This window comes from Falco peregrinus, chromosome 1, assembly GCF_023634155.1.
Source record: "Falco peregrinus isolate bFalPer1 chromosome 1, bFalPer1.pri, whole genome shotgun sequence".
NCBI classification, from domain to species: Eukaryota; Metazoa; Chordata; class Aves; order Falconiformes; family Falconidae; genus Falco; species Falco peregrinus.
Window position 1 is genome coordinate 13460948 of NC_073721.1, and position 18197 is coordinate 13479144.

Below are 18197 nucleotides of genomic sequence, written 5' to 3' on the forward strand. Positions count from 1 at the left end.
TTTTAAGAAGTGTAAGTAAAAAAATTTTTTACAAAAGTTCTTATAGGGTGTCTGGGAGTAAAGCTGTGTGAAAGCTATTTCATAATTGCCTTCCAAACATTTTTGTCTCAAAGGCATGAGATACCAACACTGCTGGAAACTGGACACTGAGCTAGATTAACTGCTGCTCTGATCCAGTGAGGCTATTTCTACCTTTCCGTGTTTGCAGCTGAGAATTTTTCCATGGTCAGATGAATATAAAACTGTCGAGAGCATTTGTCTTCCCCCTCCCTGCCCCGCACCCCCTCCCCCCTAGCTACATTTTTGTTGCCTTAACAAAGACACCATAAGACACACAGAGAAATCATAGGCAGTTAACTGAAGAGGACAGAAGACAACTATCATGCTGGTTTAGTTAAAACTTTTAGCTTGGGATCAGAAAAGAGGGGTAGAAGAGCTAGTCTCTCTTTTTCAGCCACTGTAGTTAAGAATGTGAGCAGCCCACGCCAACACGATTGCAACATGTCCTACTAGTATGTCTGCTTTCCAAAACAGGGAAGTATGTTCCTCCCAGAAGGTATCCTGGTTTGTGCAGACAGTGCCACAGAACAGAAAAAGCATTATCATATATTCAGTGGAAGAAAAAACACCAGCAACTCATTCTCAACAAGTAATATGGACTCAATCAAAGCAGCTCACTAAAATCAAAGCAAATACCTCCTACAGATGCATTTTAGTGGCATCTACTGGTTGCTGTTATATTTAACAGTCAATTAATAAATGCAGCTGGAAATACAGCATCATCAGTGTTGCTGAAAGTAAAGAGAACTCTTTTCCAAGGTTTACATAGTGATATTTGGCATGCAAGTATATGTACTCCAATTTATCTTATTGGTAAACACATCACTTTAATAAGAACAATGACCACAAAATTCTCAGTGCGTGGAACGCTTTGAGCTGGGATATATTTCAGATAATTATTCTCTATCTTGGCCTTAAGAGTGCAATTGGATTTATCTGAATGGTTCCCTCCAGCGTTTTATAGCCCCACTGGCAGAGTGCAGATACCTGCCACCAGGCACTTGAACACAGGATCAGGACTTTCAGTTTATATATGTGACCGTTACAAACAAAACCAATGCACAACAACTTCAGGTATTGGACACCAGGAGATTATTCCCCTTTTACTGAAGTGTTCTTTCTCATCATGACTTCACTGTTCTTCAGGGAAGCTGAGAGAAGAGCAAGAACACATAGATCTCAATTTTAGCTGGTAGTTTTTTTAAAGCTATTTTGTAGTTTGTGCAGATCAATGATAAGAAAATTCATACTTTCTCTACATGGTATTATCTCAAGTTTGAAGCTGCATCTGAAATGTACTAATGTGTCTTTTCTGTTCAGTTCCTGAACCAAATGAGCAAGTGGCATGAATTAGAGCAGTTGTCATTCTTTCAGAATGTGGATTACATTTTGTTTCATAAACTCTCTTACGGATTTTCTTGCCTTCTCCCTCTCTCATTTGTAATTGTATATCATTCAGGGTCAATTACAACAAATGCTTACATGGAAATGAACTGTTAGGAAGTTATTAGTATTTAGGGTAATTTTGCTGACATTAATGCAATTTAGAAGCAGAATAAAAGGAAGCAGTGCCAGTGCTATGCTATCGGCCAGTTCTCCAGCTCACCCTAAACAAAGCTCTGTGAGCCAGTCTGATGATCCACAGACCACAACTGAGTACCTCTGGCGTGTTGGAAAGCCTGCTACATGCAAGAACTGCTTTTTTGTTGTGGGACTGAAGGCAATGAAAGGAAGTGGTCAGAGAGAAAGGTAGCATTGTGCACTGGTATCTTGGTTAGCCATCTACGTCAGTAGAAGGATGCATATGAGAATCTTAAAGGTTGCACAGTAGGAAAGAAAGCAATGTTAATTTCTGCCCATGCAAAAGTTTAGTGGACAGGAACATGCAAAAGACTGAGATGGTAAAGACGAGATGTTAAAAATAGGTTGGTACACACTCCACGCTCCCCAAAACTGATCCTTGAGCTTCAACAAGCTCTGTTAGCTTATGCATTACTTTCTCTATGATCTGTTCTGATAAAAGCTTCAACGGTATTTGCTGATTTAATCCAGAGGCCTCACTCCTTCAATTTTATGTGAGTACATTCAGGTGCATACACCATCCCTTACAGTCACAATCTTTGATCAAGTGGTTCTACAGAGAACTGGCTTGCGAACAAATGATTTATGATCTCTCAATTAATTTTCCCCATAGAACTTCCAGGGCTATTTGGGGGAAGAAACACATTATATTTGATCGATTTTCCCTTCTTATTTCACTCAGAATTCCATAGAGACTATTGAGTTAGTTCACTATTCCTAAGGTATTTTTCACTCTTTAGTTGCTAAAAGGTAAGTGGAGATCAAATAGAATATATTAAACTGATACGCTTATTATTCTTTATTGCAGTTATGTTCCTTAAATGAGAAAGCTACCTATAGAAGTCTGCTTTATTTCATGGGCTGTTGTAGAAAAATAAGGTGTATATTTCAAAATGATTTTGGTAATCTGATTAGCGTATAGATAGGAAGTTTTTGACAATTGGGCAGGTCAGCAATGCTAATCATTGGAACTTCTGGCAAACAAAGGAAGGGGATCAAGATTCCTTAGCTTGTCTTGGTGGCATCAGACAGCTTTGATAAGCAGCAGTAGAACAAAGAATGTATTGTGCTTGAGAGCAAATTTTAGTCAATCTATTTTTGTGCATATTGCAGACCATACCAAAATTCTAGCTTTTTAACTTTGCAAACTGAAATCTGTGCAAGTATCCATGTATTTTCTGGTATGTGTAATGATAGTTGCAGTCACTGAAACTCAAGGTAGACACTGCTAAAGAAGCCACAAAATCAGTTTAATCCCCGTGGGAACCTGAATGCACAAGTGAAAGATTGGTGTTGCCTCTTCTGCCCTGAAGAAGACTTCAACAGCTCTGTGATACGCAAGAGTTGGGACTTTTCAAAAGTGATAAAGTAGTCCCTAAAAGAAGTGTTCCTTGCTGCTGAATATATACTCCACACAGTTGTGCATAATGAGAGAGAAACCACAATGAAGAGAAAGCGACCTCTGAATTTATTACATAGGAAAAACGTACTCTCCTTCCCATGCGGGCAGACGTGAAAAGAGGGAGGCGAGGGAAGGAGCCACAGAACCTTTCTCCTTTTTTAATTTTGTCATGCATGGAAGGAAGAGAGGTCAAGTTCTCATGCCTGCTGTTCTGAAGTCACACTCTAGCCATGTCCCATCAGCACGCACCGCATGCAGTCAGTATCCCTGCTGCAAACTAAGCACCATAGGAGGTAAGGAGGAGACCATTTGAGTAGAAGGCAAGGCAGCACTGTTCAGGAAACAGGTTAGTTCAGAACAAACGGTCTTATATCACAGCAGAAAATGAGCATTTCCCTGTGTCATAACCAGACAAGCAGATTTACCTGGAAGGCGTTTTGGTTTTGATTTCCTACTGGCATCAGCTTTGCTGTATCTTCATTAAATGCTTATAACACTATCCTTTACTGGCAATGTTGGGAAGGGCAGGGGGTTAATACCACTATCCACATCCTGCATTTTACTTTATTTTTGGCATGGAGGCTATTTGCCAGACAGTTTTGTCACCAACCATTGTCTTCTGCTCAGCAGAACAGTCATGGTTCAAAATATATTCAGCGTGGGACAGTTACACCTGCCTATCATCAGCACTATTTGAAAGAATTACATGACTCCCGGAGTCTTCAATCAGGAACCTATGTTAAGCCCCTCTGTCTTTAACTGAGACAAATTTTCCCAGGCAAAACAGCAAACTTCTGCAAATGGTCAAGAAACACTGCAAGATGGGGTTGGTCAATCAGAACCGACATACAGTGAGATAAGCCTGGACATATTAAAAATAGGGCATAACCAGGCCGGACTTGAGCTTTTGCCACAGCAAAGCTAGCGGTTTCTTAAAGCTGTTAATGATTTCTTATCCGGCCTAAGTCTGTTAGTCTCGAGCAATGAGATATAGTGTAATGACAAATCCAGTCCAGTTTCTCCACCTTACAGAAAAGGTCTGCCTGCCGCTCAGGACAGAAAAACAAGGCCTCCTAATAGTTATTCAAAGAAAGTTCTGCAACATTAATTTTCTGGGCTTGAAGATCACCATGACAGCATAAAGGCAGATTTTTGAGGAGTAAGAGTTAAGGAATTACTAATTTACATATAAAGAAGAAACTCGATAGAAAAATTTGACTGATGGTTTAACTAACAAAGTCCATCACTTGGGAGATTTTTTGAAAGGGACAGGACTAAGCAGTGGGAATAAGCTGTAGTAAACAATCTAGCCTTAGGGATTAACAACAGCACCTTTACAAAAGGTCTTTGTCATTGCAAAAGTTCCAGAAGTTATCAACTATTGAAGATTTTTTCTTTTTTTTTTTCCTGTAATTACAGAAATAATTGAAATTCTACAAGCTTGGAGAGTATTTAAATTCCATTTTGTATCCTCCAGGAAAAAAGGATTACAACTATTTCTCTATTTGGTTACATGGTTTATATGCACTGAATTTTTATCATTAACTAAATCCACTGAAGCAGAGCTAAGAAGAAGGGGTTCCTTAATTACATCTCCATTAATTTCATATCTGATCAAACTATGCTTTTCTGATTATTAAAAAAACATTTAAAAATACCTTTAAGTGTAAACATTGAGACATAATCTAGACATTTTCTTTTCCATTATAGTACATGCACTAGGACTATTTGAAACAAACAGTATCAGTGTTATGTTCATAAAACATTAAGGAAACACAATTCCTATTTAAGTGAAAACATTGTAGTATTACTTCTTCAGAAAATCATTTAATTTAGTTGAAAATTAGAACGGGAAGATTTTTTTACTTAGGTATATTTGATGTTTATGAGAAAAAGTTAATTGCCTATTGATATTTTAAATTCTATCAAAATTTCCCATAGGTAAACAAAATCACCCGCTCTGAACCAAAGTTTGATCTTAGCAACATTCAGGAAAAGTTAAAATGTTGCTCTTATTTCATGCGGTTACGTTGATTTTCCACAGGCACTAATTAGAAGGTGCGATCAGGATCTGTTTGTGTTCCCATAAGGAAAATATAAATGAATGTTGTGTATATTAAATGGCATGTTTACTGCATCGCTATGGTACTTATCTAAGAAAAGTGAAATGCATTTTAAAAGGCACTAGCGCTCATGTACTCTTAAATAATACTCAAAAATTACTACTTTTTTAAAAGTATGATAGCTAGATTATTTTTCCTTTAAACACTCCAGTATGTGGTTGGTTCATGTAAAACCCTCCATGAATGGCAGCTTTTTTCTATAACACAGAAGAAGAATGGGAGTTTGAATGAACTTTGTTCTTATATGGATTGCTGATACAAAGCCGAGATGTTTGGAAGCAGCAAAGCGAGTTTCAAGCTATTCTCATGCGCTAATCTCTGATCAGAATTACTGCTACCAGATAGAGGTACCTAATTTGCAGTTTATAGAAGTTAATGAGAAAAAAAAATATTGAGGGCCGTAAGCAGGGCTGCCATAGAGTCAACCTTCCATTGCAGAGACCAGTGTTTTATCAGCAGAAATTTTTGCTTCAGTCAGTACTACGGACTCCTAATGCAGGTTGTTGAGGGCTAATGTCAACTGTTTCGATGGAAACCCCAAACAGTTCCATTTACTTGCGTTTTTTGTTTCATTTAATGATCAGACCATAAACTGGAAAGGGAAGGAACATTGCTCTTGTACTTCAAACGGAAAACAGAAATACTTGGCAGCTACAAAGGTTTGCTACATCTCGACTGACAGCTTAAAAGCAAAGCATAGTTCTAATGTCAAAACAAAATTATCCCATTCTAAGCACCAGCAACGTCTCAGTGCCTGTGCCATGGGCACAATTACTAATTATTGCCAGAGAATGCATATTATTCAAATGGAAGTGCTAAATGGTATTATTAATAGGTTGTCATCTAACATCTATTAATTATGCTTTGCTATCATTCACACCTAATACAATAGTTGTTAATTTCTGTTGTTCTTTCAACTGCTTTGTCAGGTTTATTCTAGTTCAGATAACTTCAAGGTCAGCAATAATTATAGGTAATAGGGGAAAGCTTTTTGACCAAATTTTCTGTTGTGGAAAGAGAAGTTCTACTTCTTTCAGTCAGTTGAAGCAGTTACTGTTTTGAAACAGAATAAAGTACTCTGTAAAACAGGCAGATAATTATTTTAGTTTTAAAGTCTTTTATTTCAGATAAAGCATGCTGCTATATACAGAAAAAAATGTGGGTCGAAGCAAGAGCAATACAGAATGGGCAACATATTCCTTAAAACTTACAAGATACTTTTAAAAACTTCAGTGCACCAGTAGTACTATATATTCTTCTCACTCCTAAATCTCCTACAGCAAAATGTAATTTCCTCAAAGATCCTGAGCAACCACAGCTATCTCTAGCTTTCATATAATGATAAATTCAGGTTTCCAACAGAAAACTTACAGCACTGTTTTCAGCAAATGACTGCTATCAGTATAATATATTGAAGAAATACAACTTCACATTGCTAATACCTTATTTCAAGCGGCATCATTCGACTATGCAAACTAAGTATGTTGTACATTTAGCAAAGTCTAGGCCAGACTCAGGCAGTTTTCCTTTTCATCTTTCTTTCTCCTACTTAATTATCTTTACAGCAGTAAAACTCAGTAAAAGTATCATTCCTCTTCCTTCTAAGGAAATACTGTCAATAACTTCCCTCTCATTTTCTCCTGGAATTAAAGTCAAGAAAGCAGAATAATGCTGTTTTCCCGTATACTGCAGTTACATTTGATATAGTAAAGGACAAAAGCTAATCTACTTGATAATGAAGAACAAGAACCGGGTTGTATCATCATTTTTACTTTTGGTGAGAGTGAATGGATAAAAGGCTAACAACAGAGATCTACAGAAGACAGGCACTCGGAGAAAGGCCCTAGAACTAAGCCTTTCCTGTGCGTGACACACTTAGGCTCTAGCTCAGGACAGCAGTTAGTTTTTTACTGTACTTCTCTGTCTTATGTATTTGCCTGCTAAACGTGGGCTTTTAACTTTTAACATTAAGGATTTGCGCTGATAGGCCGTGATGCCAGTTGCGCAATTTGGCAAAGCGTGGGCTGTTACGTTCCGTTTCAAACCTTTCCCTGTGGCATGAAGAAAGAGAAAGAGAGAGAGAGAAAGACAGAGACAGAAAGAGAGACACACAGAGAGAAGAAAGAAAGGAGGGAGAAAGAAAGGGGTTAGGGCCCATGGCTACTACTCCCCTGCCTTATAACTAGGGCAATAGCAATTTATTTGGATTTCTTCCTCAGCTTTTAAATCAGTGCAAAGAAGGCTTGGTGATCCCTTTGGACAAATGTCTGAAAGGTTTTGCAGTTGTTCATTTCTGAGAAGTAACTTGATGTAACTTCATATTCTTTGACTTGTGCTTGGTATTACAGGGCTGCTTTTGCTAGAAATGCAGTTTCATCCCATTGTTTTCCTGCCAGCAGATTCTCTTGGCTTTTCCCTCCCTCACCCCCAACTGAGCAGTCAGTGAAAGTTAGCTCCAATACAAGAGCAAAATTAATGCAAATATTTTCCATTCAGTAATACCTAGGTCAGCCTGCATATATATCCTGCTGTCCTTCTTGTAAAAACAATCAGCCACAGTTTCAGCAGTGCTTCTCTACAGCTTTTCTCCGCATAAGTGAGTGTAACTGTTGACATATGCATAAATATTTCTGGTCATTTGTGTCAAAAAGCAGTATGTCATGGGATTTTCAAAGCACAGTCCCACAAAGTATTGGCCACCTCCTGCCAACGCCCCTAGGTACCTCTGACAGCAGAATGGGGCACTTGGGCAAGTTGTAAGCAATGTTTAGTGCCTCTCAGCATGTAATCTTTTCAAGATGTTCTATAGTTTAAACTCAGGTTTTGTAAATAAAGAGGCGAAGGAGGAGCATGTGGGATGAGAACAGAGTCAAGAAGAAGTATATCAAACAGAATGGAAAATAAAATGTTATTTGCAAAATGTATTTTGATTCATTGCAGACAAGGTCATTTCCCCCTCGTTTACACCCAAAACGCAAGGCAACTGTGTTAATGCAGCGGAACTTGAGAGTGAAACCAGCCAAACAGAAATGAACAAACCGGGCTGGTTTTACTCCTTAGGCTGAAGAAAGCACAAAACAATTAACAGAGTAAATGCCGACAAATTTGCTGATATTTCTAAGTCTTCTGTTTCTAATAACACAGTGTCATGCAAGTAACACTCCTAAAGGAGTCTTGACTTACCAAACTGTCTTTCATGCTTTTAAGTAATTAAAAGATATAAAGTATTCCTAGCTGAAATGCTGAAACTTTATGATGGCATTTTTTCAAGTTACATTGGAGCATACTAGCTCATACAGTAGACCCATACAGTGGGTCTTACATGAAATTTAAGAATTCCCTTATTGCTTTGAAGAGATACCGATCCGTTCAAGGAAAAGGTATTCAGAAACCTCTGGCTTGAAATGGATACGACCTTTCTGGAAAATATTCTGTAACAATCATCACAACAGCAACGGAAAGTTTTCACAGCAAGTTATAAGATTATGTGTGCCTTCAAAATAGCAGTAGCACGAGCAAAGGACAGTCATGCAATGCACTCATTAACTGAACGGAATATTCTGCCACCTGAAAATTCCCCAGCTCGGGTTCTGTTCAGTGCATACATCATGAAGTTAGAAGCAGCAATCTAGAAGTGACTATTTTTATGTGAAACAGTGCTGCCAAAAATAAGGTACGTGTGTTTATTTTTTGTTATTATTATTTTTCTCCCCCAAGCATTTGGAAGAAACCTGATCACCATTTCATGCAGTCCTTGCTGACTACACTGAAGAGCTGACACAGAGACAAGAGAAAGCACCAGAGAGAGATTGCTCACAGCATGCCCCAAGACCAAAGTTCCCCACACTGTGAAATCTCTAGCAATGTAAGTTTTGGAACATGAAGGATTTTTCCACAATGCCAGGACAGCATGGGATTAATGCAACACTGAATCTGGCAAGACTCAGGTTCCACAGTTCCATGGAAACCTTTTGCTTTCAGGAGCCTTTTCTTTTCAGGAAGCCTTCCAGTTGATCCCAAACTGTGGGTGTGGAGAAAGCTGTGGTTGTACAGGCTGTCTGGGGTAGATACTCAAGAGGAGTTGCTACTCCATTACTGAGCTGGAAGAATGGAGTTAAAATATGGATCCTGTGCATTTTACAAAATCAAAAGTAGCAGGGGCCTTGCCAAAAGATTAAACAGACGGAGTCCGGTAGGCCTAAAAGAGTAGTATATGATGGAGGCATGCATAACCAGGGCTGTTGCTACCAGATCTGCCGTGGTGTACATGCAATGTCCGAGGTAGGTACCAAGCCACCGAGATGGAGCAAGCATAACCAGTTAAGTAGGAAGGAGACTCCGTTCCTTGCACCAGAGCTCGTGCCAATCGCACTGTACCCATATAACTACCTAGCATATATTTCCTTCCGCCTCTACTAGCAATGAACGCCCTTAAACCTCTTTAGGTAATACAACTGGGCCTAAGTATACTCATAACCGTAACTGTGCCTGTGCAGAAAAAAAAGGGTAAAACGGTGACACCTCAAAACTGCAGAAAATGCACAAAGCACCGTGGATATAGTCATATACTGTAAGTTACACTGAATAGAACATGCAATTTACACATGCTGCTGTGTTACTAAATAATTATTTTCAACATATCTGATACCATGTTAAGTTTCCAATATCTAGTATTTTCCAAAGCCACAGATTACAGCTGGAAAGATTAGTTCTTTAAAACAACATATTACTTTTAGATGTATGTGGGGGACTGTTAAGTTCAGCACAATGCTTTAAATCCCATCACAATAAGGATTTGGATGTGTGCCTATTACATCAAAACAGATAACGCACAATACATTTAATAAGAATTAGGCTTGCACATTTGAAGGAAGAAATAAATCCCTGCGGGATGTAATGTCAGGCCTGATGTTCAGGCACCTAGCCATGAACTTCAGTGAACTGCAAGGGAAGGTTTATAGCAAACATAAACTGAAAGTATACTTGTATTTTCACAGGGAAAATGACAGACATCTTTCTCACTGATTCAACATTTGTGACCTGCACCGTGATCAAAAAGCTCAGAACCTTTATAGAAGCCACATGGCAGTAAAAAAAGAAAAAGAAAAAGAAAAAGAAAAAGAAAAAGAAAAAGAAAAAGAAAAAGAAAAAGAAAAAGAAAAAGAAAAAGAAAAAGAAAAAGAAAAAGAAAAAGAAAAAGAAAAAGAAAAAGAAAAAGAAAAAGAAAAAGTTGACTGAATATCAAACACATCACAAACCCAGCCAGCGGCTTAGAGTAGCTAACATGATATAGGGATTTGAGGTATGCAAACAGAAAATCAGGCTTGCATGCAGGATGCGCTGCTTCAGCTGCAGGTTTTACAGCTCAGCATAAGAATCTCTACTAAATCTATTTCCTGGCTATGCAGGACAACAGAAGATGATAATAAATCTTTAATTCCTTATTACATCTCTGAACATAGCCACTTATTCAGTGTTTTTGGTAGATCATATGAAACGAATACATCTACCCACTAGCAAAAGCAGTCCTGTGCTTCCATATTCTGCAACTTTGGGTTGTATTTATTCCAAACAAAACATAACCAAATGATTACGGATATGGATGGAAACTACTCCTTTACTGCATCATTTTAGGCGAGTCAAATGTCAATCATAGGGTCATCCAAATAAATTGCTCACAAATTTCAGTGCTATCACAACATGATATATTTTCATCCAGTTACACAATCGAGTAGTTACACGGGGCTTGGTCTTAGGAACTCATTGCATTCACACACCCAGTGAAGTACACGAGAGTTGCATGTGCAGAGTGCTTTCAGATTTGAACACACACTTCAGGAATTTTGCACTGTCTTTCCTAAAAACATGCTAATTTGTTATCCTTTTCATTCAAATGCCTCTCACTGATAGCATTTTAATTTTAGTGGTTTAAAAGTAAATGCATTAGAATATTTTAAGACAAAAATATAACAATGTATGTTCATGTTAATGCTGTTTTAAAACATTATTTGGTTATCAGTAAGGAGAAAGCCAGATTTTTCACAGGGAGTTGCCTACCTTGACCTCCTCAGGGCTTCTTCATCTGGATCTTGCACTGCAGACAAAAAAAACGTTTCAGTTAAAAAAGAAATAAAGAAAGAAATTGGCTTTATGATGAAATTATAAGTTCTTCAGAAACATATCAAAAGCCTATCTAAAGGTGAATTCACGCTGACTTTGCAACAGTAGGTTTTGTAAGAACAGCATGAAGAGGAGCAGTTCCCTAAGGTTAGGAAGAAGGGTGCTAGTAGGAAAGTAGCTATTACAAGTACTTTCTTGTTCATTTTTTAGCAATGTTTCACAGCTGTGATTCTGCAGAGAGGGCCTGCTGTTTCATAGGATAGCATAAGAGGCAGCAGCAGAATCATATGAGAAGGAAATACTAAGTATTTCCCCCTGATGTGGGTAGGTCCCTGAACTTCCCTCTCTCTAGATCAGAAACAAGCTCTGAAGTTAGCACCAGGTGGTCAGAAAAACATTTTCATAGGCAATGAGCAACAAAGTTCAAGCTCCCATGACATTCCTGGCAGATCTAGGTTTAGATAACGGAGCTCACAGAACCATAGGTTCAATACAGGTCATGATCTGTGTTTTTTTTTTAACCTCTGGAAGTCACTTCCACAAAAGACTGTTACAAGAGACGTAAGTTGTTTATCTTTTTATCTAATGAATGGACAGCTTTGTACGTCTAGGCTGCTGGAAAATTAAAGATTACACTGTAAGATTTCATTTGTAAGGAAGAAGAACTATGGGCCCCAAGTGCTCTTTTACTGAATAGTCTGTTATACTTTTCTGGTGAGACCCCTGGCAGATCAAAGAATTTCCTTCATAAAGCACAAGGTGAGAGTGAACACTTTGATTTTCTAGTTCCCTCAGGTTACATCCAGGGTTCTCCAACCTTAGCCCTCGCTGACCGTGACTGCAAGCTGGACATGAGTCTTCCTCAAGTATCAGTTGCTAATACTGGGGTAAAAAAATAAAGGCATGAATCTAAAACCAGGATGAGGGGGATGCTTTGTTATTTGACTTACTGTACTCCGTTCCAGTCATCTGGGCAAGGATGCGGAAAGACTTAGACTGCAGATTGGCAGAACGGCGGCTCCAGTCTTCAGTTTCATCTTCAGGCTTGTTCTGAGTTTTAAGCACAGCCTGATACACCGGAGAGGCACTGTCTACGTGAGTGTCTTTAATAGGAAGGGTACTGCAATTCAGAAAGTGAAACGCTGTGAAACAGCACATGGTAACTTTCATCCCAACCTCTCTGGTCTTAGTTTCTCATCCAGAATAACAGCAGTCCAGAACACAACTTTGAAAATACCACTTTTTTAAAAAAATACACAGGTCAATTTTATGTGAATTAAGAATGTTATGGCCCATTCTATCTATGAAATGGTCTGTTATCATTCAAATCAGTGTGAAAATGCTTGGAAATGTCTCTTCACGATTTCTCAGCCAATGCAGCCACAAGCTTATGGTGATTAGAATAATGCTTGGTGATAAAGGAGAGTATGCCAGGAAAAAAACATGTATTTCTCTAAGCATTCTTGTCTTTTTTCTTACAAAAACAGCTTCATGTTGATACTGCTTTATGTTCTATCTTGCTGCAGTTTTGGGCCACTATTTTAAGGTTGCAATTAGAAATAAAAACCATGTTTCATTATAAAAATGATGTGATAGGCTTTTGTAGCTTTTTGTAGAGATGATTATTCTTTGCCAAACTCTGAATCAAACTTTCAGCTGCCATAACTCTGGATTCATTGTCTACTAAACACGTGAAGCATTAGAAGTCTAGACTTGTACTCGCATACGTATATTGTACCTGAAATCTTTAACAGCAGAATATATCTCAAAGTCTTATGACATCTCTAATCACCTTGCAAAGTGATGTATCCTGGAAAAAAACTTCCAATTTTGCACACCTAAGTCAAAGCTATGAAGCTCTGTAGCACAAGTGAGGTAACCTCTCTCTGATTCTCCGATTTACGATGCAAGCTAGAAACAGACTTAGTAACTTGATAGTTCTCCTGCCCCTGTGAAAATAACTTCTGCATAGCATACAGTTAAAATTAAATATTAACAGAGCTGCAGAAATATACACTGAGGGGATGATGTGTGCTTGGAGCAACTTGGCTCCATGACTTCTCTAAATACAAGCTCTATTTTTGAAGCAAGTGATTTATTATAACAGCTTTAACATGCTATTCCATATAGAGCTTTGCAAGCAGCATGCTCAGCTTAATGAAAATTGAGAAATGGCTCTGTTAAAAGTTAAGGGCCATCCGGTTCAACTAAGTCACTTCTATAAAGTTCCAGAAGCAGTCACCTGGTGTAAAAGTTGCTTCCCTGGTTCAGGCTCAAAGTTAGTGTTTTCCAAGATACCATTGTGCAGAGAAAATCTGCAGAGAAGGTGGGTTTGTGATTTGAGAGCCTGAGAGGAATCGTGAAAAAGCGAAGCAGCACGTCTGATACCCTACATGCAGCAGTAACATACGGTGTAATAAAAAATATTACCCATATATCAGTATTTTCCAACTGACACACTCATCTTCTCCAGCACTCTGTAATACACTGTTTTAATGGCTTTGCATCTAACAATAGCATAGAATGTGTTCTTCAAGTAAGACTGGAAGGTGCTCAGAAACATGATGTGTGCTAATTATATATGCTATGGACCCCAAAATGCCCCACCTCTTTAGGTTGGTCTTTTTTTTTAATTAGAGGAGTATTTATATTCCTTGTAACTCCCAGTATATGCAGACTTCTCACTTTCTTGAGGACCCAGCAGGGTACAAAACCCAGTTATTTTTCTTTCATATGTTTCAGAATAATCACCTACGTGATGGAGCATAGCTTAAAAAAAACCTTGACTCTTCAGTTTAAGCCCTGCCACAAAACATAAAAGTTATGTTAAAAAGTCTCTCAGCACAGAAGATACCCTGTAGGAGGCAGCAGCATTTTCCAGCTCCTTTTTTTAGCTCGTGTTCCCTGGATAACTGTCTCTACAATATCTAAACACTAACAGGTATGAAAGGTGTAATGTGGACTTGTTTATTTTGGGAAGGGTGTGCCATCAGCGGCTTCCACTCGTATTGCGCTGATGTGCACCAGTGAACAAATAGTGCCCATATTCTTCCACAGACGGAAGACGGGAGAAGGAAGTCTTCCTCTTCTGGCCCTTCATACACGGCTGACAGGCTTGCTGAGGCAGGGAAGCACCGCAGCGAGTTCTGCTTTCTGCTGACTTCATGCAGAAATAGTCTTCATAAGGAGAAGGGATACTCCGTAACACCCAGTCTCACCGTTCTGCTGCCACCCCTCGCTCCTGGCTACGCTGAAAAGCCCTGGCACTCTGAAGGGTCCAGTTAAAGTTCCCCGAGGTGACCCAGGTTTCAAGTCCCCTTGGTACTGGCTAAGCACCCAGCACCTTGCCCTGCACTACCACCGCAGGTGACTGCCGGATTTTGGCCAACTGTTTAATTTATATCCCCAGACTTACTTTTTAATTCTGCCAAAGCTTAAAAAACTGCTGTACGCGATAGCAAATTTCACAGCTGCAGACTGCTGTAGAGTGGATAATAAACCACTGGATAGGTAGTACTGCTGAGTTCAACCACGGACTGCTGTAGCAACAGCAGTGTGCAGGTCAGGGACAGTTCAGATTCCTTTGGTTTAACCCTCAAGCTGACATGCTTTGTTCTTACACTATGACAAATCTACAAAAATGCAGTATAAAAGTCTTACGTATAGATATGCCATTAGCTCAAAGGTAGTTAAAAAACACTAGAGGCTGGACCACAAATTTCACAGTAGCAATGTGTGGCATTAATATGACATATTAATATCCTCATTGTAGATGATTAAGGCAGGAAATGGAGCTTGGAGAATTAACCTTCCCTAGCAGAGTGAAACACGCTCATGTAAATTGAACAAAATTAATGCAACATACTGGAATATTTCCAGCTCTGTCTTTAATGCAACAGGGCTTTTTCTTTTTAAAAAAACGTAATTATATTGTGGATGAGTAACTAGGACATATAAGCCACTCAGCATGGAAGTGTAAAATAGAGCGTATTGCTGATTATGAGCATTTCATAAACCTAAATGTGACAGTTGATTCTTACAGACAGCCTAAAGATGCACATAACCATGTTAATGGTTGTGTTATACCTCTTCTTAATTTAATTTTTTTCCATCTGGGTGTGTATGTGTAGAAATATCATGCATCTTTAAGCATATTACTTTAAACTAATGTTACTGGAAAAAAAATTCTTCCCGAACGGGTTAGACCTTTTGAGGGTTTTTCATATTATAGCCTAAGGTATTCTAGTAGGATTCAGTAAAAGACTGTCCTCCTTTTTCACATCATCATACAAGTCACACATTATTAAGATTAAAGTAAGCTTTAAAGACAGTCAGACCTCTTTGAATAAGTAGCAATGTGATTTTTTTTTTCTTGGAGTTCATTATAAACTACAGTTTACCACGTGAATCACTGCCTGGAGTCATTATTCAGATTTAATTTAAATAGGCAATAAGTAAAACTTAGGAACACTACAGTGTTCTACCCCTGATGTAGACATACAATGAAATATTGTGACTTTGGGTATTAGACTGATTCCAACTAGTATAAAAAACAAACAAACAAACAAAAAAAACCTCTAAGAGGTAAAAAAACCCTCAACCCAGCAAAGAAACAGTTCATGTAGGCTGGTAAATTATCCAGCCAAGTTGACTTATTGTAGAGGATACACGAGGCTAAGTTTGTGCGATCACATTATTGATTCTGCAACTAAAGCTGTTAGATCTTAATCCTGATAAAGTTGTTGGATTTATGTCTACTGACATGACTTGTAAATTTGGCTAGAACTGCATAATGGAATGTAGAAGAGGTTTGATAGAAATGTGCTTGAAATGTACTAACCACATGGTTTTACTGCAACCGACTCTTGGTTCTTGCTATAGCAAAATCAATTAAAACAAAGAAACATCGAGTGAGAAAAGATATAAAGTCAGGGCATTCAATTTCTTCTACTTTTAATTCCAGCATGAGGTCTGAATAACTGCAGTATATATAAATAAAAAATGTATATGCTTTTCTTTGTGCTTTCCATGGTGATCCAGTACATGTGGGTTATTTTCTAAGTTACAGGAGCCCGATTCTGATCTCACTGACTTAAGTTAAAACATCACTGATTTCAAACGGTCAAACTATGAAAGGAATTCTTATCTTAAGCCTGTCTATTCTTCATCACCGATAAAAGAAGCAGCAAGCAGTGTTTCCACCTATTGTCTGCCAAAAAGAACCGAAGCCCTTTAGATCTACAGTCTGAGTATGCTTACCATCTTACACACACCTTGTGGCTGCGGGGCTTCTCTCTTAACATAAAATGAAAAGCCCAAAGAAGAGTAATTAAGTGCCGAGACCAAATTATGGGTAGAGAATTGAGACTACATGAATCAGTAGACAAATTGGTTTGCTTTTATATGACAAACTTCTCATACAAATACTTCTGTATTAAGCATAATCTTATCTCAGACTTGATCAGCCATGCAAACTAAAGAACATCCTTGGTTTCTACTGCAAATTAAAGTTCAGAATATCACAGAGGTCAAAGCAACACCTTAAGGAAATGAGTTACAGGTTTAATCAAATGAATATCAGTCAATGGATACACCATTGTCCTATCTGCACAAACCTTGCCTTTATATCGAGATTAAAAATGCTGTGTTAATTGTAATAGAACAATCTACTGAGAAAACTGCTTAGTCACTAAGTGTTACGAGTTTAAAAAGAAGTTGTTACTAAACAGGCTGTAGCTCACAGCGCAGTAGACGTAGAGAGTCCCTGTACCTGACTGCACGTAGAAATAGAAACACTAGACTCTTCTGGGGCGAGGTGAATGTTAGGCTTGGGACCCACGTTCCAGAACGAAGGAAAAGCTTAAGCAGTAGTTTGTATAGTGAATCTTGCAGAAAAACTTTCATTGCAACATTACAGGGGAGAACACAGCCATGAAGTCTTTCTGCAAAGAACAGTGTTCCACTAGAACTGTCTGATGCAAAAGGATTAATGGGCATTATCATCTCATTTCAAAAACACCCATGAGACAGGTGGATTCCATGTTTAAAATGAGAAAGTTAGAACAAAGCTTTTGCTCGTGGTGTTCAACACAACTCTTGCTGCTACTGGTGCAATGGCTCAACAGTCCATGAAAATCAATTTTTAATTTCTTATTTTTTACCTATGTATCCATTCATTCAGCTCTTTCCAGGTTGTATTTGTATACTAATATAACTCATTACCACCTTATGATTTATGATTCAAGCCTCTCTCGTTTTTCAGATTGCTTACTTCACAATTTTACATGTTAAGGCAGATTCCTAAACCCCCTGGAAAGCGTGCTGATCTTCCAGTTCTAGCTGCTCTTTTTGGACTTCTCTCACCCTATCTGGAATTTTCTGGAAAGGGCATTTTCCTCTTCCCACAACACTTTGTGTTTAAATCTCTTCCACAGATGGGAAAAGATGACATTTTCCAGCCCAGCCACCCCGTGATTGGAACTGCATTTGAGAAATTCTTGTAATGTGCAGTTTATAAAATGAAAAGGATCCACATGCTCAGCAGTGAAACTTTATCATCATCTGATCATTTAAATAGGTAACATTTTTAAACATTACTATTTCCATTGTATAATGTTACAGCATTTAGTAGAAAATGCAATATATCATAAAATATCTTGTATAATCCATGCCTATGAAAGATGTGAACCATTATAAAGAACACAGAGATGGAATGAATTCTTTCATTGTACTTTGCTAATTGGAAATATGAGTCTACTTACACCTGTGGAGATAGACTAAGTCATGGTCAAAACCAGCTAAAGGTATTGTTTGGGATCCATTACTAGGGAGAGTTGCGATGAACAACAGAATAATACTGGTGCAAAAAATTAGTGGGGAAAAAAGAAAATAATTAAAAAAAAAAAAAGAAA

General features: G+C 38.2%; 1 protein-coding gene and 1 long non-coding RNA gene across 15 annotated transcripts in view; one reads left to right on the forward strand and one right to left on the reverse strand.

Annotated features, from left to right (window-relative positions):
* The window catches only part of LOC114011959 (uncharacterized), a 59054-nt gene extending 47841 nt beyond the window's left edge, over positions 1-11213 (forward strand). Inside the window, exons 5-6 of one of the 2 annotated variants that reach the window (XR_008744777.1) lie at positions 8884-9031; positions 10164-11213. This is a non-coding gene — a long non-coding RNA (uncharacterized LOC114011959). Of the gene's footprint in view, positions 1-8883 lie in introns of both variants that reach the window. The other variant, XR_003554125.2, reaches the window with a different exon arrangement.
* Positions 1-18197, reverse strand: part of LDB3 (LIM domain binding 3) — a 128660-nt gene that overhangs the window by 37928 nt on the left and 72535 nt on the right. For 12 of the 13 annotated variants that reach the window (XM_055790171.1, XM_055790002.1, XM_055790111.1 and 9 more), the window contains 2 exons: positions 12237-12406; positions 11224-11260 (listed from right to left, as the gene is read on the reverse strand). In XM_055790171.1, the coding sequence (XP_055646146.1) occupies positions 11224-11260; positions 12237-12406 (207 nt within the window). Of the gene's footprint in view, positions 1-6216; positions 7218-11223; positions 11261-12236; positions 12407-18197 lie in introns of those variants that run through there. The other variant, XM_055790247.1, reaches the window with a different exon arrangement.